Source organism: Dipodomys ordii, unplaced genomic scaffold (assembly GCF_000151885.1).
Source record: "Dipodomys ordii isolate 6190 unplaced genomic scaffold, Dord_2.0 Scaffold91, whole genome shotgun sequence".
Lineage (NCBI taxonomy): Eukaryota > Metazoa > Chordata > Mammalia > Rodentia > Heteromyidae > Dipodomys > Dipodomys ordii.
In genome coordinates, this window is record NW_012267307.1 from 4,170,021 (window position 1) to 4,195,446 (window position 25,426).

The 25,426-nt window shown below is 37.7% G+C and overlaps 1 protein-coding gene across 1 annotated transcript in view; it reads left to right on the plus strand.

Annotated features, from left to right (window-relative positions):
• The first annotated feature begins 2,075 nt into the window (after positions 1-2,075).
• Positions 2,076-25,426, plus strand: part of Atp9b (ATPase, class II, type 9B) — a 181,862-nt gene continuing 158,511 nt past the window's right edge. Inside the window, exons 1-4 of the mRNA XM_013026118.1 lie at positions 2,076-2,245; positions 6,511-6,661; positions 9,301-9,414; positions 13,248-13,356. Of these exons, the coding sequence (XP_012881572.1) occupies positions 2,109-2,245; positions 6,511-6,661; positions 9,301-9,414; positions 13,248-13,356 (511 nt within the window). The 5' untranslated portion in view covers positions 2,076-2,108. The remainder of the gene's footprint in view (positions 2,246-6,510; positions 6,662-9,300; positions 9,415-13,247; positions 13,357-25,426) is intronic.

A 25,426-nucleotide genomic window follows, 5' to 3' on the forward strand; every position in this document is an offset into this window, starting at 1 on the left:
TTTTTTTTTTTTTTTGTGGTTAATTGGCAATAAAAGGCTCACAGACGTTTCTGCGCAGGCTGTCTTCACGCCGCAATCCTCAGATCTCTCAGCCTGCTGCGTAGCTGGGATTGTAGGCGAAAGCCATGGCTCCTGGCCTCCCACCCTATTTTTATCTTCTAATGTTATATACTGTTTTATTAAGTACTGCCTGTAGGTAGTGTTTTTGTATGCTTGGTACCTTTTGACCGTGTCTGGAGACATTCTTCATTGTGTCAGGAGGGTAGTGCCTCCAGGCTGGGTTGCTGCTTGAACGTTCTGCATTCCTTGGAGAGTCTTCCACAACAAAGATGTATGTGTTGTGTGCATTAATCTGTGTGGTCTGTATGTTAATAGTGCCCCTGCTGAGCAATCCCACTCACAGAACTGCTATATACATAGCTATCTTCTTTGGCCAGTATTAGTGCTATCATCTGAATTTTATGTTTAGAATCATCTACCCCTCCTTAATTATGATCTATTTTCATTTAAAATTTAACCACACAGTATTATTGTGTTTACTTTGGATAGTCCCTTCCTTTATTCCTAAATTTTAGGTTTCCTTCTGATGTAATTTTTAATCATCCTAAAACTTTAGCATTCTTTCAGGATACATCTGCTGACAGATCCTTAGTTTTCCTTGATCTGAGTATATCTTTGTTGGACATAGCATTCTGGATTGATAGGTTGGTTTGTTTTTCTTTCTCTCTTTTTCTTAGCACTTTAAACATGTAGTTAGCTGCCCTTGGGCTCCATGAGAAGCCACAGGCTTCTACCTGGATATTCCTTTGTGTGTAATTGGCTCTGTACATGTAAATTGAGTTTCAGGATTCTATTCTTGTTGGTCTATGCTCTTTTTATTCTTCATAGGAATTTTGGAGGATGTGAGGGAAGATTTCAGCTTAAGTAACTGCTTACAGCAGCCTGCTTTTTCATTTTTCAAATTGAGATGATACCTTTCACAAAAGTTTTATGTAAAATTAACAGCTTTTGAGTCACCATATACTTTCTGAAAAAGTGATTGGTCCCAAAAAAGGTTGTGATTGTGATTGAAGACAGATGAAGTGACAGTATGAATGGTAGATTGCTTTTATTTTCTTAGCATTTTAAAATTATTATTTAAGTAGTTGTAGGAAAACAGTATATGAATTCAAGGTGGGTGGATTGCATTTTTTTTTTTTTTTTTTGCTGCTAGTGGGGCCTGAGATCTGGTGCTGGGAGCTGTCCCTCAGCTCTTCATCTCAAGGCTAGCACTCTACCACTTGACCAACAGGGCCACTTCCGGCTTTTTCTGCCTATGTGGTGCTGAGGAATTGAGCCCAGGGCCTCATGCATGCAAGGAAGGCACTCTACCACTGAGCCATCTTCCCAGCCCTAGATTGCTTTTTATATGGAGTCAGAAGATGACTGTTGAGCTCCAAAACATATGCTAGTTATGGAGATTGTTTTTATTGAATAGAACGTTTTAATGAAAGGAGTAACATAGACAAAATAAACAGGACATACAATCATTCCTTGTGTATATCAGTATGTTGACTGACAACAAAACCTATGATGGCATTCGGAGCTTTCCATGTATGGACAACCATGTCTGTCAAAAGCCACTTCTAGAACTTCGATGACTCTGAAGTTGTGTAACAGTGTATAGGTGTTACTTGGCAGTGTACATTTTTGGCTAGTGGTAACATTTCAGATTTGAGAGGAATATTCTGAATTGAGTCTATGGAGTGGATATTGGGCAGCGTTGTTTATGCTGTTAACCAACAGTATGTGCCAGAGGCTGCTCTGAGATTGTATTTACAGCCCAAATGTTGTAGGCTTTGTTAACCTAGGCCTCCTGCATAGCCTATTATTTACCTTTTTACTTTGGTTCTTTTTTCCTAAACAAAGGATAGAGATATCCTGTGTATTGTTATAATGGTTTGCCTCAGCTGAATGCAGTTTACTTTGAGTTAGAGAGGGTGATTGGTAAAATTGGGCCAGATATTGGCCTACATGAAACATTTGGTAGCAGAAGACTACTTAGCTTGGCTAAGCTCTATTGTCTTACTAGATACCAGCTGGAGGATGAGTCTGCCCATTTGGATGAAATGCCACTAATGATGTCTGAAGAAGGCTTTGAGAATGATGAAAGTGATTACCACACGTTACCACGAGCAAGAATTACACGAAGGAAAAGAGGAGTGGAATGGTTTGTCTGTGGTGGATGGAAGTTCCTCTGTGCCAGGTTTGTCATCCATTGGCTACCCTGATTATTGTGTACATGAAGTTTATTTATACGCTTAGCTCCTGGTATATTTAGTAGGAGTGCTCACGTATGTTCATATAAATACTAAACATTCTTTTATCCACAGTGCTGACCTGAAAGGGAAGACTGAATTCATTTTTTTATGAGATGCTAGTGGTTAAAACCTGGAGAAAACTAGTGATTTAAATGCATGGCAGAACTAAACCTGGTTACTGGACCATCATTTGTAAATGGTGTTCTTTTCTAATCCTATGAAATGCAATTTAATAATCAGCCTTAATTTTTTAATTTGGAATATGATTCTTTTACTTTAACCAGCAAGTTAAAACTCAAATTTCACACAGATTTTCTGGACATGAAATAAATTGGTTTGATTTGTTTTAGATTTGTCTGGTAGATAAAGCACATTTTGTCTGTCTCAGACACTATGCCCACCCCTCCAAGTGTGAAGAGATAATGCTGAGTGATGCCCCAGTGACTTAAACAGAGCCTGTCAATGAATTAGAACTCTCACTGTCTTTCTGTTTTTCAAAGTTAGAGTCAGTACCTTTGTGGCCACTAGAAGTTTATATTTCTTTGTCTATAAAAGGAAATTAAGTAATTGTAGAAAAATATATTGTCTATTATCCTTTTTATTACCTCTTTGGAAGTTTGCAAAAAAGTTGTTCTTGTAAACAGACTTGATTTTTAGGTTAGCTCATGAGGTGTGGTACACAAACTGTCCTTTGGAGTTGGAGGAATTTGGGAGAATTCCTTACGAATGCTAGATGTGTCTATAAAGTAACATAAATTGTGATCCTGAGGGAAAAGCTAGCTAAATTGTCTTAGCTGACTCTAATCAGTTGATGGGGTGCTAATGAATGCCTTATTGCCATCTGGGACAGGAAGTAACCTGAGATATCCCCAGACTCTTCTTGCTCAGTAGGCACCTGCCACACAGAGAGAGATTGCTTGGAAATTAGAAATTGTATCATATAGAGAAAATTGTACACTCAACAGTTAGCTTGTTTTTATTTATTCATTGTCTACAGATTTTTAGTTTTGAATGTTTGCAGTTTATTTCCTAACTACCAAACATTATTAAATATATTTTATTAAAATTATTAGATATGATCCTAAGAGAAGACATATATAATTAATTAATTATAGAAAGGAAATATCTCAATACAAATAGGTTGTAACAAGTATAAATGAGTGGTAAATATTTCAATATGTTTCTATTTGTAGATCTTAGAGTAGTTAAGGCTCATTTTTGAGATATTTTTAACTTCAGAAACTGAATGGGCTCTAATTTTTTATGTCTTAGAATTCACTTTCTTGCTTTATTATTTGGCAAAGATTCCAACTTGGAGAGTTTGAAAAGAAACTTGAACTATTTTAAATCTCTTCTTAAAAGTCTCTTAATTTTATTTGATGTGAGTTAATACATGTTCCTGTAGTTGTCACAGGATAATTGATTATGTTGTTCTATGATCTGAGTTGATGGTCTTTCTCACGAGATTTACATTTCACTTGTTATCAAAAATCACTTTGTCCCAAGGAAAGTGGAGCCAGGAAGGGTATTTCCATATGAAGGGAGAAGGGCCTGGGGTATCAAGTGCTGGGATTATTCTTGGTTCTAAATAGCCTTCACATTTTCAATTAATTTATAAACCTTTTGGGGGTGCAGGAGCATGAGAAAGTGCTCATCTTTTAAGAAAACATGAGGACTGTGTTGCTTTGTTTTGGTAACTGAAGTTACCTGTTACTGAATGCCATAATTGTTTAATTTGAGGGATATGAGAAGGAGCCTGTCTGCATATTGAGAATTAGTTATGACTGAAATTTTAGAAGACAGAATCTTGGTATGCGTAAAAATGTCTTATTTAATATTAAATGCTACTTTGATGATAGAGATATTGCTAATTCTAAAACATTGAAGTAAAAGTGCATTATTGTGTTTACCTAGTATTGAACTTGGCAATGAATATATAAGTGGGAAAGTATTTTTCTCAATAATTTGGAAAGTATTTAGCATATATAGAATTTTTTTTAAAGTAAAGCTCACAGATACGTTCTTCCAAAGACTTAGGTGCTCTTTTTTTTCACATTTTTTTTTACGTTATTTTGCCTCAAAAATCTTTAATAATTTTGGTTTCCTTCTACAACTCAAAAAAGTTTGCATGTCCTTTTTTGCTGTTATGATAATACACTTTTTAATCTTTGGAGTTTATGCTCCTTAACATTTTTTATAGTGGTGTTGCAGATTGAACCCAGGGTCTTCCACATGTGAGGCAAGCGCTCTGTCACTGAACAAATTCTTCCCGGTTATGGCTTTTAGTCTTAACTTTGAGACTACCTGTCTTCCTGTCTGGGAATTATTTTCTGGCTGTTAAGTTAACAGTTTTAGAATAGTCCATGCTTTTCAGACCTCAAGCCCACTGTGAATGTATTCAGTGGTGAAGAAGAATGGAGAAATGTTCAGCTTCCATAAAGGAAATCCAAATAAAAACAGCATTGAGATTTCATCTCATGCTAATCGGATGGCTTCCATCAAGAAGAATACAAATAGCGGATGTTGGTGAGGAGTAGGGGGAAAGGATCCCCCTGTTGGTGGAAATAGAAATTAGTACAGTCAGCGTAAGAAGGCATGATTATGCAAGGTTAACATACATGATGATGTATCTCAGACCCAATGTGTGTCTCCATGTTGGTGGTAGGCCTTTGCTCCAATTCAGTTTCAATTTAACATGTCGGTTTATGTGAACAGTGCATCTTGGGCAGTCACCTTCCTGTCCCATCCATCTCTTCAAGTTTTCACATTTGAGTACTGTGGCTCTACCAAGCCACCATTGTTCTTTTCATTCTTTATACCCTCCTTTGGTTTGTGTTGGGGGGGGCGGTTAACTCAGGATCTGGGAGCTTAGCACTCAACCACTTGAGTTACAGCTCCATTTCTGGCTTTTTGGTGGTTAACTAGAGATGAGAGTTTCTCTAGTTTGTCTGCTTGGGCAGCTTTGAACCTCAATTCTAAAATCTAAGCCCCCTGAGTAGCTAGGATTACCAGTATGTGAGCCACCTGCACCTAGCCTTCACCCTCCTTCTTTTAGTCCCCACCCACATCTGAGTCAAGACATGTTTCAGTATGTTGGCATTTACTTCACTGAACTGTGTGTTAACTTCAAATGGGTTACACCAGGGCATCTCACTCTTACATTTACTATTCTTCAATCAGTTTGATTGTGTATATAGTGTATGGTCCTGAAGTATGTTTATAGTTTAGATCTAATAGCAACACCTGAGAGAAAACATGCACCCTCTGACTCTATGAGTCTAGCTTACTTCACTGAATATCATTTTCACCAGGTCCATCTACTTATCTGCAAATGACTTTTCTGCCTGGGCTGGCTTTGAACCGCCATCCTCAGACCTCAGCCTCCTGAGTAGCTAGGATTAAAGGCATGAGCCTTTTTAATAGTAAAGTTTAAATTCATGGCTGTTTTGTGCTTAGAATAAGGATGAATTGAGCGCAGGACCTTTTCCTTGATAGTCTAGTGCTCTACCTTTTGAACTACCCCAGCCCTCTTTTAGATAAAAGTTAGTGTCATGTTGGTCCCTCACATCCACTCCTGGAGACTCTAAACCTTCCTGGCCAGGCCTACCACTATTCAGGAGGACAGAATATAAAGTGGAAATGCATATTGCCTTGAGGAAGAGAGTTAATGAGGAAACACAGCTAAATTGTCATTATTGTTAGATTATCACCTTGAGCTTTGGTATCCATTTTAGATATTAAATTGAATCATAAGTCTATGGTTAGTAATACTGGAAAAGTCACTATTAAGAGTGAGAAAGATTATTTCAGAGAAGGGCAATAGACTGGTTGATATCTAAGGATATTTATTGTTGAATCACTAAATGGGTATACTGAGAATTACCAGTAACCTATAGCTATCTTTTTCTCAATATGTACAGTACTGATTGCTGCTGAATATTAAAAGTTTTATTTTACCAGAAAGAGTGTCTATAAACAGGTATGATAATTCTGCTAGGGTTCTAGAAGCCATTGTGCATATATACAAGACGTTCACTATTTTATTGCTACATTTGAATCTGTTTAACCAACCTATGCTGAGAAAAACTTCACTCACAGATTGGTATTGGATAGAGTGCTGTTGGTGTCTGGTAAACACCGGTGTTTAGTGTGTGGAATTAGTTTAAACTTTCTTTTCTCTAAAGCATGTACTTTCTTTTGTTTCATGCAGCTGCTGTGATTGGCTGGTAAATGTATGTCAAAGAAAGAAAGAACTGAAAGCTCGTACAGTATGGCTTGGATGTCCAGAAAAGTGTGAAGAAAAACATCCCAGGAATTCTATAAAAAATCAAAAATACAATGTGTTTACCTTTATACCTGGGGTAAGACCATTGCATCATTAAAGAATGCTTATATGTCAGGGCTTGCTAGCTCCCTTTGTCTTGTGAAAATACTCGTGGAGACTCTGATTATTTGCTAAACAATTCATTTGCATTTTTAATGACATCTCACAAAAATGTACAATTTGATTATTGCCTTCAGTTTTTCATAAACATATTTTGTGTTAGTGTAGCAATATAAATAGCATAAAATGAAGAAAAGGAAAATTAACTGATAAAAAAAATCCTAAGTTTAAGGACTAGGAATTTGGAGAGAAAAGTAGCATGTAAATTTTTGTTGTTGTTGGTCCTGGGCTTGAACTCTGGCCTGAGCATTGTCCCTGAGCTCTTCAGCTCAAGACAAATGCTCTACCACTTGAACCACAGCGCCACTTCCGATTTTCTGGTGGTTCATCGGAGATAAGAGTCTCATGGACTTTTCTGCCCCGACTGGCTTTGAACTGCGATCCTCAGATCTCAGCCTCCTGAATAGTTAAGATTACAGACATATGTCACTGGTACCCAGCTTATAATTTTTTAATCTCAGAGATTTATGTATCTTTTTGAAGGCAAAGGAAGTTAGTGCTGAATAACACACATACACATGTTTTCATGTATAAGATTTTATTTTCTTTTAACATTAGATACTTAGAAGTTAGAATAACAAGGGTGACCTGTTGAAAGAAAATTCAGGCATCATATATATCAGATATTTCAGTATCAAAATTTTTGTCATCTTCTAGCTCTTAATTCCTATTCTGTTTTGTAAGGAAAGCTCTTGATTTCATGAGATAAAAGCTATTCTATCTTGTATATTTGGGTTTAAAAAATCATGCTGACTTTGTACTGGCTGCCAAATGTTTTGTATTTAATGTGTTGTTGTTGTTTTGTTTTGTGTTTTATTAAAACACACAAAGCTAAAGGCTCCATAATCAGAAGACTGATCTTTTGTTGGGATAATAAAATGTAAATTAATCTTTCAGATAGATAATCATTCTCATCTTTATTGAATGAAGTCACTCTTTTCTCCTTAGGTTTGAATTATTAAATACTCACTGATTTGCTAAGCAGTATACATTTTCTGGAAGGTCAGCAAGTTCATTCAGTATACAGTTAATTATAGTGGGTTAGAGCCAGTAGTGCAGCTTAACTTTGATCAGTGTAGATTCACATAGCCTGCCTAGGTTGATTGTGTCCTGAGAATACCTGTTGATGTATGTGTCTATACAACTGGTACCATGTACATAATTTTTTTCTTGGCATGTCCCTGAAATTAGTCTTTTAATCTAAAATGTAGTATTTTAGAAACATTTGGTAATTACACGGTAGGAATTCTATGCCATTTTTAGCATGAATGGCAATTTCTGAATTGCTAATAGATATAATTTATGCTGAGATTTTAGGAAACTGCTGAGGGAGAAGAGAACTTACTTTCCTGCTGAGATTAATTTCTGAACTAATTCAAAACATTTTTAGACAGCAATTGAACATGATTATGAATATATTGCCAGTGTAGCTCAGTTTTTCATCACACACATAATTGTATGATGTTGAAGGTAAGTTCATTATATAGAAACTGGGGTCAAGGCACTTTAGGCCAAGGTAAATACTTATTTTGAATTTTAAAATTAGAGTATTGATAGTTGAATCATTCTTAATAATAGTGTGTCATTTGAACTATTACTGTTTGAATTTTTCTTCTTAGAGATAACTTTTTTGTTCTTTTTTTTTAGAGAGATAACTATTTGAATGGAAAAACAAATATAAAATCTTATATTGTTGGAATTTCTAAAATTTTATTGATGAGATGTATTTTATATTTAAAAGTAGTGTTAAAGATTACCTATCAAAAGATTATAGAATTTGAGTGTTGGTGGACAATGTCTGTAATGCTCGCTATTAGGAGGCTGAAATCTGGAGGATTGTGGTTTGAAGCCAGTCCAGATAGCAGAAAAGTTTACAAAGTGCCATCTCTAAAATAACCAACACAAAACAAAAAGCAGAGGCTGGAGGTATAGTTCAGATGATAGAGCTCCAACTGAGCAAGCAAGCTTAGTATCCTGAGTTCAGACCTCAGTGCAACCAAAAAGAGATTGATGTCTTCCTGAAAACGGTTCTGTTATTTTTATATTTTTCTGTTTTGAGGGAGACATATTGGTAAGTTTCTCATGAAGATATGCATATGCTTCTTTGCTTGTTCACTCCATCTTTATAGAGTTAGAATGTCAGTGTTAAAAAGTGTGTTATTTACTTAAAAAATTTCATAAATCTAAGGTTGATTAGACTTTCCATTATGAGTTTTGAAATTGATATTTAACAAATTTGTGTACTTCCTGACTTGCTAAATTTAGGAAAACTTCACTATCATTTACTTTATGTGCATGTAAACATTTAGGTAAATATGCAAAGCTAGAAATGGCGTTTCTTTTCCCCAGTTTATTTTAAATATTATTGGGGGAATAACTAACTTTCTTTGTATTTGGATTAGCCTTATAAATCCAATGTCAAAATTAAGTTTACTGTGGATCAGCACAGTCTCCCTGTTTGACGGATGTATATTTGCGTATTGTGCAGAATTTAATTTGATAATATTGTAAATCTTTCTTGAAGGGATTGTGTTCATTTTCTCCTTTTCTTTTTAGGTTTTGTATGAACAGTTCAAGTTCTTCTTGAATCTGTATTTTCTGGTAGTGTCCTGCTCACAGTTTGTGCCGGCATTGAAAATAGGCTACCTCTACACCTACTGGGCTCCTCTGGTAACAAAAGACTTTCGAAATGCAGCTGTGTTGCTGATAATGTTTAGTAGCTGATTAGACTTTAAATGTGAAGTTGTCGTTGTGGATCATTGAATATGTTAAAAGAGTACACAGGGACCTATCATTTAATTCTTTCATACCCTCTGGGTAGCATATTGGCAGCACATTGCCTGAAGTGCTCCTGGAGTTTCTAGATCCTCTCAGCTGGAAGAGTTATGAAGAGCCCTACTTTGGGCTTTTTGCACCCGTCTGACTAGCCCTGCTTCCTTTTGTGCCCATGGCATATTTGCTGGGCTGGTATGGTCAGTTGAATTACTCTCCTGATAGTGAATGCTTCAAAGTATTTGATGCTATACAGGATGTTTCTATTTGATATCTCAGGGCATGGAGTTTTTGAAAGGTTGATGGTACTTACCACTGAGTATATCTTGATAGCTTTCATTAGTTTTCAGCTTGTATAGATAATAGAAAACTGTATTGCTTCCTTTGATGATAGAAATATCTGGACAGACAACATAACCAGTAAAATGTTTCCCTTTGGGGAAGAGTACAGTGTTCAGTTTTCCCTACTCTGTGACCTTCAGATTTGGAAGTCCTAGTGGTCTGCTCTTAAGTAGGCCTCTTCCTCAACTAGCGACTTGTCCCTAGTTTGTTCTAGGACAAGTTCAGTGTTCACTCATGTAGACTTAATTGTAGGGTGAATGAAACTAACGTTAGATGGGACATAAATACAAAGTAGTTAGTGGATGAATGCATACATTTTTTTATGTACTTAATTAGCAAGTTTGAAATAGGCATTGGTGCCGAGCATAGTTATCTATGATATGCTCTGGCATTTACCCACTGTTAGTATCAATATCTGTGCTGATCTTTGAGAGAGTTGTTTGTTAATAAATATCAAGAAGCTTAAAAATGGAATGAGCATTTTTATTGGAGGACTTTATCCTATAATCTTCAAAGAATGTTAGCAAAAGAACAAAGTTAGACTCCTACCTTATATTGAACACAAAAAGTAACTTAAAATGGCTTGTAGACCTAAATGTAAGAGCCAACACTAATCAAGATTCCTAAAAGAAAACAATAGATACCAAAAGCCCCAGTGACAAAGAAAAAATAGGTAATTTAAATTTATCAAATGTTAAAACATTTGTGCAGCAGAGGATTAAGAAAGTAAGAAGATAATTCTTAATTGGAGAAAATATAAGGTCATATTTACAAGTTACACATTGAATGAAACATTTTATACAAATGAATAAATAACTTTTATAACTCAACAACTAAGGGAAAACTTAGTAAAAAGATCGAGGGAGGATGTTAACAGACATTTACCCAAAGGAAATAGCCAGGTAACCTATGAATACCAGAAAAAATGACCTGCTTTCTTGTCATTAGGAAGTGAATTGAAGAGAGTATGAAGAAACCTCATTCTTTGCTAGTGGGATCGGAAAGTCATTCAACCACGTTAGAGAAGAGCTTAGCAGTTACTCAAAATACTGATCAAATACATGTTATCTAGCATATGTAAATCCACAGAGACAGAGAACAGATTATTCAGTCATTGCTAAGGAGGGAACAGGGTTGGGGTGGGAATGGGATGTGACTGAGGCTGCTCAGTTTTGTCAACGCACCCAGAGTACCTTGTATTCAGGGATTAGTTGTATGACATGTGAATTATAAGTTAATAAAGCTGTTAATTAGGAAAGGGTCGGTTGCTAAGGGACCTAAGTGCAGGTCCTACTTCGCTTTACTCTCAGGGGACCCAGGAGTTCCTTTAGTACCCTTCTCCCAGTAGACCCACCAGTAAGCACCGAAAATAGAGACCTAATGAGGTACTTCACAGTCCCCTGGGGTAGGAGGGTAAAGCAGTTTGGAGCAGGAAGTGGGGTGAGAAATCTGTCCGTCCATCAGGTTGGGGCAGCATTGTGTTTCTGTGAAAGAACATGAACAGTAAGGAGTAATGGAACATTTCTGTTCCTTGAAGAATGAGTCTGAGGGGATTGTGGCTGGGGGAGGGAGCACTGGCTCATGCAGGGTGAAGAGCAGAGGATGACACCAGCCCAGTGGCCTTGCCACACAGAGTGGTCAGGCTGGAGTCCTTGGTGTGGGGAACACAACGAGCACTTGGAGGACAACCAGCCCTGGTTGAGGCAGTGGAATAGCTGGAGAACTTGGCTGTGCTCAGTCATCAAAGAAACTTGGCAGGAGGTGCCATCCAGGAAGCCATAGGAGTGGAGAGGGGAACGAGATGGTGAACAACGGCTAACACAGAAAGAACTGGGACATCTGCCTTGTTAGAAGGCAGCTTGAATTGTGCTGCAGTGAGGGAAGATGAGATGGGGTCAAGGGTAATGGAGTGTCGGAAGGGCTCCATGGCACACAATGCAGACTAAAGGAGGAGAACATTTGATGTTCATAGGGATGGATAGTTGGTTAAAGGGCCCAAGGAACGCTGTGTCAGAGGAATTAAAAATAATGTGGAGATGTTTGTGATTAGGGGAGAGGGCGTATGAAGAGATGCAGGGGCTTAGTTGGGAAGAACTGCACCCTCTGTCTGATGTTTGTAGGTCATTCTACACACAAGAGTTTTTTTCAGTAAGATACTGGAGAAGAAATGATTTCAGTGACCATAGCACACATTTTTCCAGTGATCTGCTTACAGCCATTTGGTTGAAGTAAAAATTGTTGGATTTTCAGTGGAAGTCAATCCAGTGTCTTGATATTTATAGTATATCAAAACAAGGTTATCAGCAATAAGAAGCCTATTGAAGATACTTCATTTAATCATGGGCAATTCACTTGGAAGAATATCCTTGTAATGTATCAAGAGTTACATTTGCAACTTTTAAAAGAGACACTACCATGTGTTAGTGGTGCAGCATGTTTCAGAACAGGTTGAAGGTGTGTAGAAGTTTTATTTAGAATAGCACTCATCTATCCGGGTGTTTACTTAAAACATGATAGGAAAAAGCACTATACTTTTGTTCTCTAGTCCTCTTGTTTGAATAATGCACTGGGTAAGAAAACCGATTAGTGAGTATTCTATCTGGGAATTGTTTTGTATTCATAAATGCTTTGATTCTGTGAGAAGAAATATTCTAATGCAGAAAGTATTGGAGACTTTATGTCAGTTATAGTTAATTTTGCATTTGAATGGCTAAGTTTTTATAGAATTCATCAGTTTACTGAGTAATTTCCTTTAATTTACTAAGTATTTTTTTGTTATTTGGATTGAAGTACATATGTACATATGATAGGAATTTTATTTCTTGGGCATTCTCTTAGATATTCTAAAAATTATGAGACTCTAAGACCTTTCTTTTTTAAAAAAAATTATTGTGAAAATACCATACAGAGAGGTTACAATTACATGGGGACCTTTCTTTATGGTGGTACTGTGGGCAAATTTTTGTTTATCTGGTATACTACTACTTGAGCCATATCCCTAGCCCCTTTTGTTTTAGGTTATTTTTTTAGATAGTGATTCTTGCTTTTGCCTAGGCCAACCTTGAACTGTATTCTTCCTACTATTCTCTCTACAAGGCTAGGATTGTGGACTTGTTTACTGAGATAGTGTCTTCCTGCTTGTCGAGGCAGCCTTCAGACTGTCATTCCCACATAGTCACTACTTCCCAAGTAGCTGCAATGAGTGGATTTGAGCCACTGTGCCTGACCATAGGGTTGTGAATTGTTTAGTGTGTATTGTGTGTCTCTATAGCATTTTGTTGTTTATTTTTGTATTGCTCTCATTATCTCATGCTTCAGAGGTGATTGATTGAAGGGGAAAAGGAAAGCTTGTTTTCTGTGTTTGTAACATAGTTTGCCTTTTTAAATAGGGGTTTGTCTTGGCTGTTACTATCACTCGTGAAGCGATTGATGAATTTCGGCGTTTTCAGAGAGACAAGGAAATGAATTCACAGCTGTACAGCAAGCTTACAGTAAGAGGTTAGTATGACACTTTGTAAGTACCTAGCGTTTACTTAGTGAAATAACGTGATGAAAGAAAACATGTCTTCATTCTGTTCTTGAAAATAACATTATGTGATTATATAAGGTGTCTAATGTTTATATCATACATGCAACTTAAGGGTAGAATTGTATTCATTCTCTGGATGTGAACATATGTTTATATTTATTTGTTTATAGTTTATGTTTATATACTTTTAATTTTTTTATACAGACACGAACATCTGTACATACTTTCTCTGAAGTGTAAGATCACTTTATCTGAAATCTCTTATATTTAAAATGTTCCCATGAAGGCCATGGCGTTAAACTGTACTTCAGCAAAAAGGCCTATTCTAGGGGCTTCCCTGGAATAAATGTTACTCTCCAGTGTGGCGATAAGTGCACACTTGCTAGGTGTGCAAGTGTGTGTGTGTGTGTGTGTAACACTTGCATGAAGTCATTTAGGACTTTAATCATTTTTAACTTAATCTCCTAAAACCTGACTTGTTTGTTTTTTTACATTTATAGTAGAAAATGAGGACATGGGGGAAGCTACTCCTAACTGGCACTGTGACAGTGAGAAATGACATTGAAGTGTGACAGTGATGGAGGCATTGGAGAGGAATTCACAGTGACCCTAGTATCTACTTAGAAATGAAGTTCACGTGGACTCAGATAAACTTCAGAATGGATTTCACAGATTAATTATTTTCCTAAAACAATCCCTTCAGAATTTTTTTCATAGTTCATTTGGGATATAATTCACTATAATTCACTAGTTCAGTAATTTTTGCTACATTCATAAAGTTATGCAGCCTTCCCTGTCTATTTTGGAGCATATTTAACATTCAAGGAAAACGAAAAACACCCTGAATACATACCTTTATATTTATTTGTTTATGGTTTATGTGTATATACTTTGATTTTTTTTTTTTTTTTGGGTCCGGTCATGGGGCCTGAACTCTGGGCCTGGCCGCTGTCCCTCAGCTCAAGGCTAGCGCTCTACCACTTGAGCCACAGCGCCACTTCCGGCTTTTTTTCTTTTTGCTTATGTGGTGCTGAGGAATCGAACCCAGGGCCTCATACATACAAGGCAAGCGGCTCTACCACTGGGCCACCTTCCCACCTCTATACTTTAATTTTTTTATTCACAAACATCTGCACACAGACATATTCTATATAACATTAAATTGTATAATATTTATAATGCTTCCTTTTCCATCTAAGCACCAAGGAACACAACTTCCTTTTGTGTTTATCATTTTGCCTATTCTGTGAGCATTGTACATAAATTTATATCCACTGTGCATTCTTTTGTGGCTTCTTTTTGGCTTCTTTCACTTGCCATGTTTTCAGGGCTTGCCTGTGTTGCAGTGTGATTGAGTACTTTGTTGTGGCTGAGATGAACATATTCCACTGTATGAGGCTCTATACTTAACCATTCGTCAGCAGGTGGACATTTGGGTGGTTTCTCTTTTGTGACTGTTGTGAACATTTGTACATCAGCTCTTGTATGAGCATTGTTTCAGTTACTTTTTGACCTATTCTTAGTAGTAAAATTAGACAATAACACTGTATTTAGTATTTGGAAGAATTGCCATCCTGTTTTTATACTTGGTTGCATCATTTTGCATTCCCAGCAACAGTGCACAGGATTTCAGCTTTACTTAATGTCTGCCTCTTTGATTGTTGTTACTTTTTTATTGTGGTCATTGTTATGAAATAGTAGGTTTTTGAATTGCACCTTGATGACTAATAAGAATGTCATTTTATGTGTTTATTGGCAGTTTGTACGCCTTCTTAGAGTACTTGTTGACGTTACTCCTTTTGTGGTGGTTTAAACTCAGGGATTTGTGCTTGCTAAGCAAGCAGTTTACCCTTTTTACTTTAGTTTGCTTTTTAGATAGGATCTCCCAAATTGTCCTGACTGACCTCATCCTGCAATCCTCCTACCTGTAACTGGTATTACGTATGTACCATGTCTAATTTTTTTTTTTTTTAAATAGGGTCCTTCAGCTTTTTTGCCTGAGCTAGCTTCCAACTGTTACCCTCCCATCTTGACCTCCTGCATAGCTGGGATTTGTAGTCACACACATTATGCTTTGTCCCTTACCTATTAAAAACAACAACAAACACCAACTTGGGCCGTTTGTCTTTTAGTGGCTGAGTTTACAAGAGTTCTTTAGATATTATGGAATAAATCACTTGTCAGATTTACCATGGCTGATACAGAAACTCTTAGTGTCTGTGGATATGTAGTTCCAAGGTATTATTGAACTGGTATTGATTAGCTCAACTTTACATAACCTCCTTATTTTCTTCTAGAAATTTTTTGGGTTAATTCTTACATTTAAGTGCTTGATTCATTTTTCAGATACCATTTTTTATGTGGTATGAGATACAGATCAAAATTCTTTTCTTTTTTTTTTTTTCTCGTGGCCCGGCGCAGATCAACATTCTTTTTACATGAATATTACGCTGTCTAATGCTACTTGTTGAAAAGACTTCTTTCACCAATGAATTAAAAATGATTAAGTTATAACCTTTGAAATAGTGGCATGGTAGATAAAAGATGAGTCATAGAAAAGAATATGTAAGCTTTAGTTTTGTGTAAAAACACCCAGATGGTCAGGTAAATTAGACCTAACTTTACATTGTATCTTTAAAAATACAGTACAGATCCTAGCTTATTTAAAAAATTGTTTTACTTGTGGCATTTGGTCTGAGTAGTATATACATTGTACAGCAGAAAATTATGTGAGTGGTGATAAAAAAGAATAGTCAGCTCTCTGTGCCTGTCTTTCCACAGAAATACTGAAAAATCATGCAGAAACTTCTACAACCGACTTTTTCAGAATCCTGAAGAATAGTCAAAGTTAGTTTTACAGCACCTACATGATTTCTGAATCTGAAGGGCAACTTAAAAAATGGTAGGAAGCTTTTGGTTCTTTCCTATGACTGACCTGGCCCCAAGCTTTCTCCAGGAAGTTTTGAAGATGGCATTCCACAGCCTAGTTTGAAGAATAGAACTTAGTTGAAAAGAATGGTGTTTGTCTCACTAACCAGTCTATAGATACCCTTTGAGGAGTGCTCAGGGTGTTGGTCTTTTGCTCACTTAATGTGGAAAATCCCTCAGGACAGAAGAGTAGAAAAGCAGTAGTCATCTTTTAACATGTATGTTAGGATAATGAACAGCCACAGTAGACTGGGAGAAAGGATTGTAATTGAGCCCTATATCACAAAGTCAAATGCCAAGTAGCGTAGCAAATGCTGAAGAGAGAATGTCTTGGAGATTTGAACGTTCAAAAATGCCTGTGTATTCCTAAGAGCTTTGAGTGCCACATGTAGGCAGAGAGCTAGAGTAATGCTCAGAGCAGACCCCAGAAGTTCTTTGGCCTATGGTGTCTAAGCTTAGTGAAGTTGAAAGTGAAAGCCAGAGCAGTGTTGCAGACAGCATTGCGCATTTCACTACGTCCCGAAGAGGGATAGAGCACCTAGCTAAACTAGGAAAAGTTTTGTTTTGTTTCCCTCATTCCCTGCTTCACATTCAAAGAAATCTCTGAAAATACTTGTTAAGAAGCTTATGGAAGAGAGACTAGGGACCATATACCACAGATTACTTGCTTTAGGGAAACCACTAATCAAAAAGAGCTACAACATCTAGAAAGCAACAGATATGGAATAGGTAAAAATGTCTGAAATGTTATTTTTTTTCCACTAAAAATTATGAAACATGCAAAGAAGCCTTCACTAAATAATTTAATAGGGACTAATTCTGTTAAAGCCCAGGCATTGAACTTCCAGACCCAAAATTTAAATTAACCATTTTAAATATGCTGAAGAAGCTAAAGGAAGCTATGAAGAAATGGAGGAAGCTTTCAGGAGAATGATATATGAACCTGTAGAGACCATCTGTAAAGGATGCAAATGAATCCTGGAGCTGGAAAGTAGGAAAAACGACAAGAAAAATGCAGTGGAGGGTTTCAGTAGCAGATTAAAACAGGCTGAAGAGTCAATGACTTTGATCCTAGGTTGGTTGAAGTGATCCCATTTGAGGAGCAGGACAAATGAAGAAAAATGAGCAGCTTTTCAGAGACTCGTGGAACAATATTAAATACACTGACAAATACATCATTGGAATCCTAGGAGAGGAGAAGGAGAAAGAGTAGAGAATAAAGAATAAGGACCAGACCCTTTCCAAACTTGATTTTTTTTTTTTAAGATAACTAACTCTACATTGAGTAGGTTCTGTGAGTCCCAAAAAGAATAAGCACAAAGAGGTCCACACTGCTGGATGATCAAAACTGTTCAGACATGATGACAAATAGACATTTTCCAAGCAGGAATATAAAAGCAATTGGTCCCTGTGCAAAGATAAGCAGAGACTCTGGGGCTGAAGGGAGTGGGTACTACTTTAAGCTAGGAAAACAAAATTATCAACCAGGAATTCACCAACCAAAAACTGAAGAAATTAAGATACTTCCAGATAAACATCTGAGAAGGTGTAAGGACTTACAAACTTGAGTATAGACAAGGAGAAGCTGTTTGTAAATCATCTCTTGTAAGGGTCCAGCTTGTAGCCCGTGTAAAGAGCTCTTTTAAATTCCACTACAAAAAGATATTCAAAACAGGCAAAGGATCTGATTAGAAATTTCTCCAAGACGCTAGAAAAAAGCCAATAAGCACATGAAAGGATGCTTAATTAAATGCACAGAGAAAATTACCTAAAAGTCATACATAGACACTACCACACACTACTAGGTAGGCTATCATTAAAAAAAATTGTAAAATAAGGAGACCTGGAGAAGCTCTAGAGAAAGTAGAATCTTGGTATATTGCTGGTGGGAATGTAAATGCTTCAGTAAATGGGAAAATGAGTTTATCATTTCTTACATACTTAAACATAAAATTTGAAATGGGATTCCAATCAGTTTGTCATCACACTACTCATAACAGTCAAAAGATGAAAACAGCCCTAGTCTCCCATCAGTGGGTGAGTGGATAAACAAGTTAGTTACTCATGCATGAAAGTAGTGAAAGATTGACATATGTACAACATGGAAAAGTCTTAAAAACATGCTATATGAAAGAAGCCAGACACAGGTCACATGCTGTATGATTTCACTCCTGTGAAATAGCCCAAATAGGTTAGTTAGTGGAAATAGAGTTGCTCTGTCTTGGGCTGAATGAAGGAACAGAGAGTATCTGCTTAAGGAGTGTGGACTTCTCTTCTGTTATGATGAAATTGCTTTGGAACTCACTAGGGTTTGTTGTATCAATTTTTATGTCATGCGCATTTCACTAAAAATGGTATAAGATGAGTTGAAGAATACATACTACTATTTTTTTTTTTTTACTTTTCTGTGGTACCTGATCTTAAGATATTTCAAAAATAAATCTAGATAGGTTTATTTCAAATGCAGTTGAAAATTTACTTTTTCAAAAAAGTCATCACACTGCTGAATAGATTTAAACGTGGTTGTTGAGTGATAGCTGCATAATACCTTCTGGTGTGTCGGCTAATAATCATAGGACAGCTACCATCACCCATGGCAGGTCATCTCAGTTAAAGAGATGTCCACACCCAAGGCTGCTGCTAAGTCATCCGTCTTCAGTAGAGCCATGTGTGAACTCGAGCCATTCTGATTTCTAACCCAGTTCTATCAACTGTGCTTTGAGAGTGGGTAATTTGAGGTACATATTTGGCAAGTGAAATCAAGAGTGCAAAAATCCATCTGCATTTATTATTGACTACGGTGTAAAGTTGATATCTTTTGATCAGGGATACTTACTAATTAGTGTCTCAAGTTCTAATATTTTACAAATAACCTATTTGAATGGCATTAGACTATAGTGATTTCAGTGCTTTACTGTGGATTGTTGTGTTATCTGAGACAATGTTTGAGTTTTTTTTATATTTGGGGATCTCAAGCATATCCTTATAGAAATGAATTGAAAAAATGTCTATTTTTTCTCTTTTGTGAAGGAAAGCCATTTATTTTATTTTATTATTATTATTTTTTGGTTCCGGTCATGGGGCCTGAACTCTGGGCCTGGCGCTGTCCCTTGGCTCTTGAGCTCAAGGCTAGCGCTCTATCACTTGAGCCACAGCGCCACTTCTGGCTTTTTTCTTTTTGCTTATGTGGTGCTGAGGAATTGAACCCCGGGCCTCAGGCATGCAAGGCAAGCGCTCTACCACTGAGCCACCTTCCCAGCCCAAGCCATTTATTTTAATCTTGAAGATACTTTGTTTATAGAAGTATACAATATTTTAAATAGACTCTTAACTATAGTCACCTTTGAAGGATTTTGGCTTGGCTCTTTACTTTCCTACAAGCCTCCTGTCGATGTGAGCATTATCCAAGGCAGTTGCTGTTATTTCTCCTTGTTTATGGCTACTTCTCTTTTTGTCATCTCTCTTCTGCAAGGCAGTGCCATAGGCAGAGTAGAAAGGAAGATGGAGTGTATCTTTCTACCTGCCAGCAGTTTTTGCAGAACCCCTAAAGTGGAGTGAAGCCATGGCAGCAGTCCCTTTTGATTTTTTCCCTTGCTACAAGATGTGTAAAAGTGTTTGTCTTGGTTGTAACAGTTCATTTCCACTGAAAGCTCCAGCCCAGAGGCCCACATGGACATCAGGCCACGTACAGCAGTTTATTGTCACCAAGCTGACAAGGCTGTGCCCTTTGGGCTGGGCGCAATGCTTGTCTTTGTGCAAAGGTGGTCTCAATACTAGGAGTGAGGAGTACTCTGCAGTTGCAGCTGGGGCCCAAAGATAGCATGTAGCCAGGGCAGTGTTTACTGTTGCAAAAGTTGCATTGTGGTTAGGAGGCAACTGCTGCTGCAGCTGGAGGCTGTGGGTGCTGGGGTGGGAGTTAAGGGTTTACCTAACCCTGGTCTGGCACCTGATTTGGGGGGAATGGGCTGAGGACCTGAGAAGGAGGTTGTTGAGTCAAAATGGAGGAGGACATAACTAACGTCCACAACTATTTTCTAAGTGCATACTGAGTGTTAGGCAATGTGATAGCCTCATAAGAGTGAAACATAAACTAGTCTTAAGGTTATGTTTTAAAGACGTCCTGAAGTGTTCTAGGCAGATAGTATACATTCTGTTTTTAATTTATTGCTTTAATTAGCTATTAGTTCTTAGAAGGATCAAGTCTTGTCACTTTTGGTATTTACTCCAAACTTAAACCTACAACTAACCTGATACTTTATATTTAGAATGGAAACTGAGTTAATTTTGTGCTATGGTTCTCTCCTACAGCTTATGATGATTGTTTTCCAGCAGGTCTTAGCTGTTTCTTGGAGTAGTTCTGCCTTGTGTTTTGCATATTTTCAGATATTCAAATGATAGTGATGAAAGTCTGTTGTTTTTAACCTTCTGTAAATTGCTGTGTGGTGGTGGTGGTGGTGGTGTGTGTGTGTGAGAGAGAGAGAGAGAAAGAGAGATTGTTATAGAGAGTGCAGCCATCTCTATAATATGCTTCTCTATAGTTCTAGTCCACTTGCTGGAAAGGAACACATACATTCATGTAGGATATAGCAGAGTACTCTGTTCCTATGGTTTTAAGTGTCTTTGATTTGTGTTTATCAAAGCACTTTGTATAACTTGTTGAAAACTTAGTCTTTTTATATTAAAGATTTATATATCATGATATTTTGTCATCTTATAGTAAAATTTAAGCCATTTATGAATAATCATTAGTCCTTGAAAATGTAAGTGAACCCCTCTTTAGTGCCTCTTACATAGTTTTCTGGATTGTGCCCTTTCAGAGGAAATGACAAAAGGCAATAGATGTTTATGATCTGACATATTTTTGCTTGCTTCTTCTTTTTTTTTTTTTTTCAGTTGAATACCAGATTGCAGTTGAGTTGTCCCATCAGAAATTGCTGAGTAGTTGATAGGCTTGAAGTCTTCAGAATTACTATAATCCAGTATCCTATACTCAGACAAGCACTCATGACTGGTTGTTATGCAGTGATGACTCCTATTTGTCCATTTCTATAACAGTTTAGATCAACTAGAATGAAATGAGAATCATTAAGAATCACTTATGTGTATTTTTTTATAACCCAGTAGTGTTTCCACAGTTCCCTGCAGTCAACTGTGGCTCAAATACATTCAGTATTTACATTTAGTAGATAATCCCAGAAATAGGAATCCACAAGCTTCAAATCATAGGTGTTTTCCCTGGCCTCCTGTCCTTCTCTTTTCCTCATACATCTGTCCCAGAAGCTCCTCCCTTTTGTAGTTGTGCTGGTTACGTCTACTCTGTAAGGTAGGTTCCTTGTTTACAGTACTGCTGCTCAGGAATAAGTAGAGAAATAGATTTAGTAAAATGCAGAATGCCTTGGTTAGTTGTGAAAATTAGGCCTGACAATTTGTGTGTGTTTGTGTACACGTGTACAGATGATCTATTTGAGGCAAGATGTGGCTAGGAAATCCAGGATCTCCATTATGTAGTCCAGACTTTATGTCATCTGGGCTTTCCAGTGGTTCTCTTGTCTCTGTTCCATCATGCTGGGATTACAGGCTTGTTCTAGTGTGCCCTGTGAGGCCTGGTCTCTGGATGGCTGACGTTGACTAATGTATGCCCACCCTCACTTCCTGACATTCTTGTCCACATGATCAATATAAGGCTTTTTTTTTTTTTTTTTTGGTGCTAGTCCTGGAGCTTGTACTCAGGGCCTGAGCATTTTCCCAAACTTCATTTTGCTCAAGACCAGAGCACTACTACTTGAGCCATAGTTCTACTTCCAGCTTTTTTTGGAGAGAGAGAGAGAGAGAGAGAGAGAGAGTGTGTGTGTGTGTGTGTGTGTGTGTGTCTGTCATAGTTCTACTTCCAGCTTTTTTTGGAATGCGCGCGCGCGTGTATGTGTGTTTTGGAATGCGTGTGTGTGTGTGTGTGTGTGTGTAATTAGAGATAAAAGACTCACAGACTTTCCTGCCCCAGCTGGCTTTGAACCACAATCTTCTGATCTCAGCTTCCTGAGTAGCTAGGATTATAGATGTGAGCCACCGGACCTGGCTCAGATTTTTTTTTTTAAACTGCTACAGATTTTTTTTTAACTGCTACTTTGGTGAAAAAAATGTCATTTTACTCTCTTTTGCCTGGTACTTAAAAATGTTGTTCCTTCGTAATCTTTGTAATCTTTTATAAATTGCTTAATTTGCCTTTTGGTTTCTTTGTTTTTAACCTTACTGTTTTGCCTTCATCTTAGGATGTCTATTTACTTTCAGTACAAGTGAGCATGCTGTTCTCACAGTACTTCTATGATCTCATTTTTTTTCCTACTGTTTTAGTGTAGTGTGATTTTATGTTTGAGGCATCAGTAATGTTGTGTCTTCTGGCCCAGTAGCAAAATACCTCTCTCTCTCTCTATTGTGGGTCATGAACTCTTACTTCTTTGTGATATAGAATTTTCTTTATGTGATACAGAATTTGCTTTAGGTGAACAGAATTCTTTCAGACTGCTTGGCTCAGCAGAATACTAGGGCTGAGCCCTGTAGCAGACCAGCCTGTTGCATGTACTTGTAGCTCGGGGTTGTGCTCTAGTCTCCTTGGACTCTTGTCTCTGTGTTCATGAGAAGCCCGGGATGGTGGAGGATGAGTGTAAAAACCTCATTTAGAAGTATCTAGCTTGAAGGTTGCAGCAACAACCTGGTGATATTTTCTATTAACTTGTTCATTAAAAAAAGGTCTTAGAGTGCTTGCCTTGCATGCCTGAGGCCCTGGCTTCGATTCCTCAGCACCACATAAGCAAAAAGAAAAAATGCTGGAAGTGGTGCTGTGGCTCACGTGGTAGAGTGCCAGCCTTGAGCTGAAGAGCTGAGGGACAGCACCCAGGCCCAGAGTTCAGGCCCCATGACCCACTAAAAAAAAATAAATAAAATAAATAAATAAAAGGTCAGAACTATATGACTTTCTGAATGTTAATTGGTAATAGGAAATTTTCAAAGAAAAAAATGTTATTAACTTAAATCCTAACTTTCACATTGAAGCATCTTTGTATGTTCAGAGCTTGCTTTTACCAAATGTGCATTGAAATGACTAAGTTTTGAGTACCCCTTCCCACACGCAGTGTGATGTTTACCTGTGCAATCTGGGAAGACAAGTGGAAGTTACTTGCTTTATATGTGCTTACAGACTGTTTGGCCTCTGACATTAACCTGTTTCTGGGATAGTTTGTCAGCTTAGTTAGCAGCATGCTCACCAGAAATCAGTTTTTTAGTGTGCACGTGGACTGTTTAAGGAAAACAGAGAAAGGCCAGGGTCACCAGGCCTCCGTCGCAGGGAGGCTATGGGCAGCTGTCTCCCCTTCATCTCCTCTGGTGCCAGGAAGGACCTCTGATGAGGACAGAGAGAAGTCACTGAGGTGAGGAAGGCACCAGGGAGGTGCAAACAGTCCCTTCAGGGTAAGGCAGATGCTGTTCAAGACGTCCACTGACCACGTCTTCAAAACGTAAACATATGTACTCCTACTAAACAGATTTGTAGGCAGATAACCATACTGTTATTATTTTTTGCTGGTACTAGGGCTTGAACTCAGGACCTTGTGCTCTTGCTCAGCTTACTTGCTCATGGCTGGCATTTTCCCACATTCTAGCTCAGCTTATTGCTGCCTAATTGTAGATGGAGTCTCACAGGTCTGGCTTTGAATCACAATCCTCCAGGTCTTTGTCTTTTCAGAGCTTCCTTCTATCAAGTGTGCCCTGAAATTATTAAATGTGAGTGTTTGTTGTTGAGCTCTGTGGATTTATAGACAGGTATCAGTCTTAGCCTCCTGAGTAGCTAGGATTATAAAATAGGCATGAGCCACTGGTGTACAACTCTGTTTTCTGTTACAATACTGTGTTTACCTTTTCTTTTTTCCCTTAAAGACAGATTCCCTTTGTTGCCCAGGCTGGTATCAAATTCCTAGGCTCAAGTAATCCTTCCCTGTCAGTCTTCTGAGTGGTGGAGGGGTTGTACGCATGTACCACTGTGTCCTGTAGTGGCTAAGCTTTCCAGTGTTTAGTGTTGTTTCAGTCATGTTTTGAGAACTTTTTTCCCCTTGTAGATAGGGTCTCTCTTGAAACTTGCTATGTAGCCCAGGCCTTTAGTTGACCACCACACCTGGCTATTTGGAGAACTTTTGATGCTGTATTTTACCATAACATTTTCCCCTTAGACATATAATCACATGCAAGCTTATTGTCACTGTATAATGTCAAAAATAAATGTAGAGCCAGGCGCTAGTGGCTCATGCCTGTAATCCTAACTACTCAGGAGGCTGAGATCTGAGGATTGCGGTTCAAAGCCAGCCTAGGCAGGAAAGTCTGTGAGACTCTTCAATAAACCATTCTGAAAACCAGAAGTAGCTCAGTGTCTCAAGTGGTAGAGTGCTAGCCTTGAGTTGAAGAACTGAGCGACAGCACCCAGACCCAGAGTTCGAGTCCCACGACCAACAAGAATAAATAAATATAAAAAAATGTTGATTATTAAATGTTAAAGGCTATTAATATATGCCATGTTTGTCACCATATGACAGATTAATCAGTGTCTGGAAAATGTAAACTTAAAAAATAAAATGTTTTCTGTGTTTCAAAGTATTTTAGACTTATTTACTATATTTTGTCTTATGACTGTAGGTGTTTCTTTTCTCAAATGTTTATTACAAAGAAAGTAAAAATGTAGAAGGAAGTAAAAGCTAGATAACTAGGGGAGAATGTGAAATTGGCAGATAATACAAGAATTCTGTGAAGTAGTGCTCAGGAGGCCTGATAGCAGTGTTGCACCTTTATTGTTTGGTACTCTGCTATAGCAACAATAGTAAGAGCAGAGACCTAAATTTTGAAGTGACCATAATTACAACAGACATTTTTCTGAGTTTTCAGGCTCTATATAGGCATATACTTATCAGTTAGGTAGCTGTGTTAAGATTTGTTTCAGGGCTGGAAAGGTGGCTCAGTGGTAGAGCGCTTGCCTTGCATGCCTGGGGCCTTGGGTTCGATTCCTCAGCACCACATAAGCAAAAAGAAAAAAGCCAGAAGTGGCGCTGTGGCTCAAGTGGTAGAGCTCTAGCC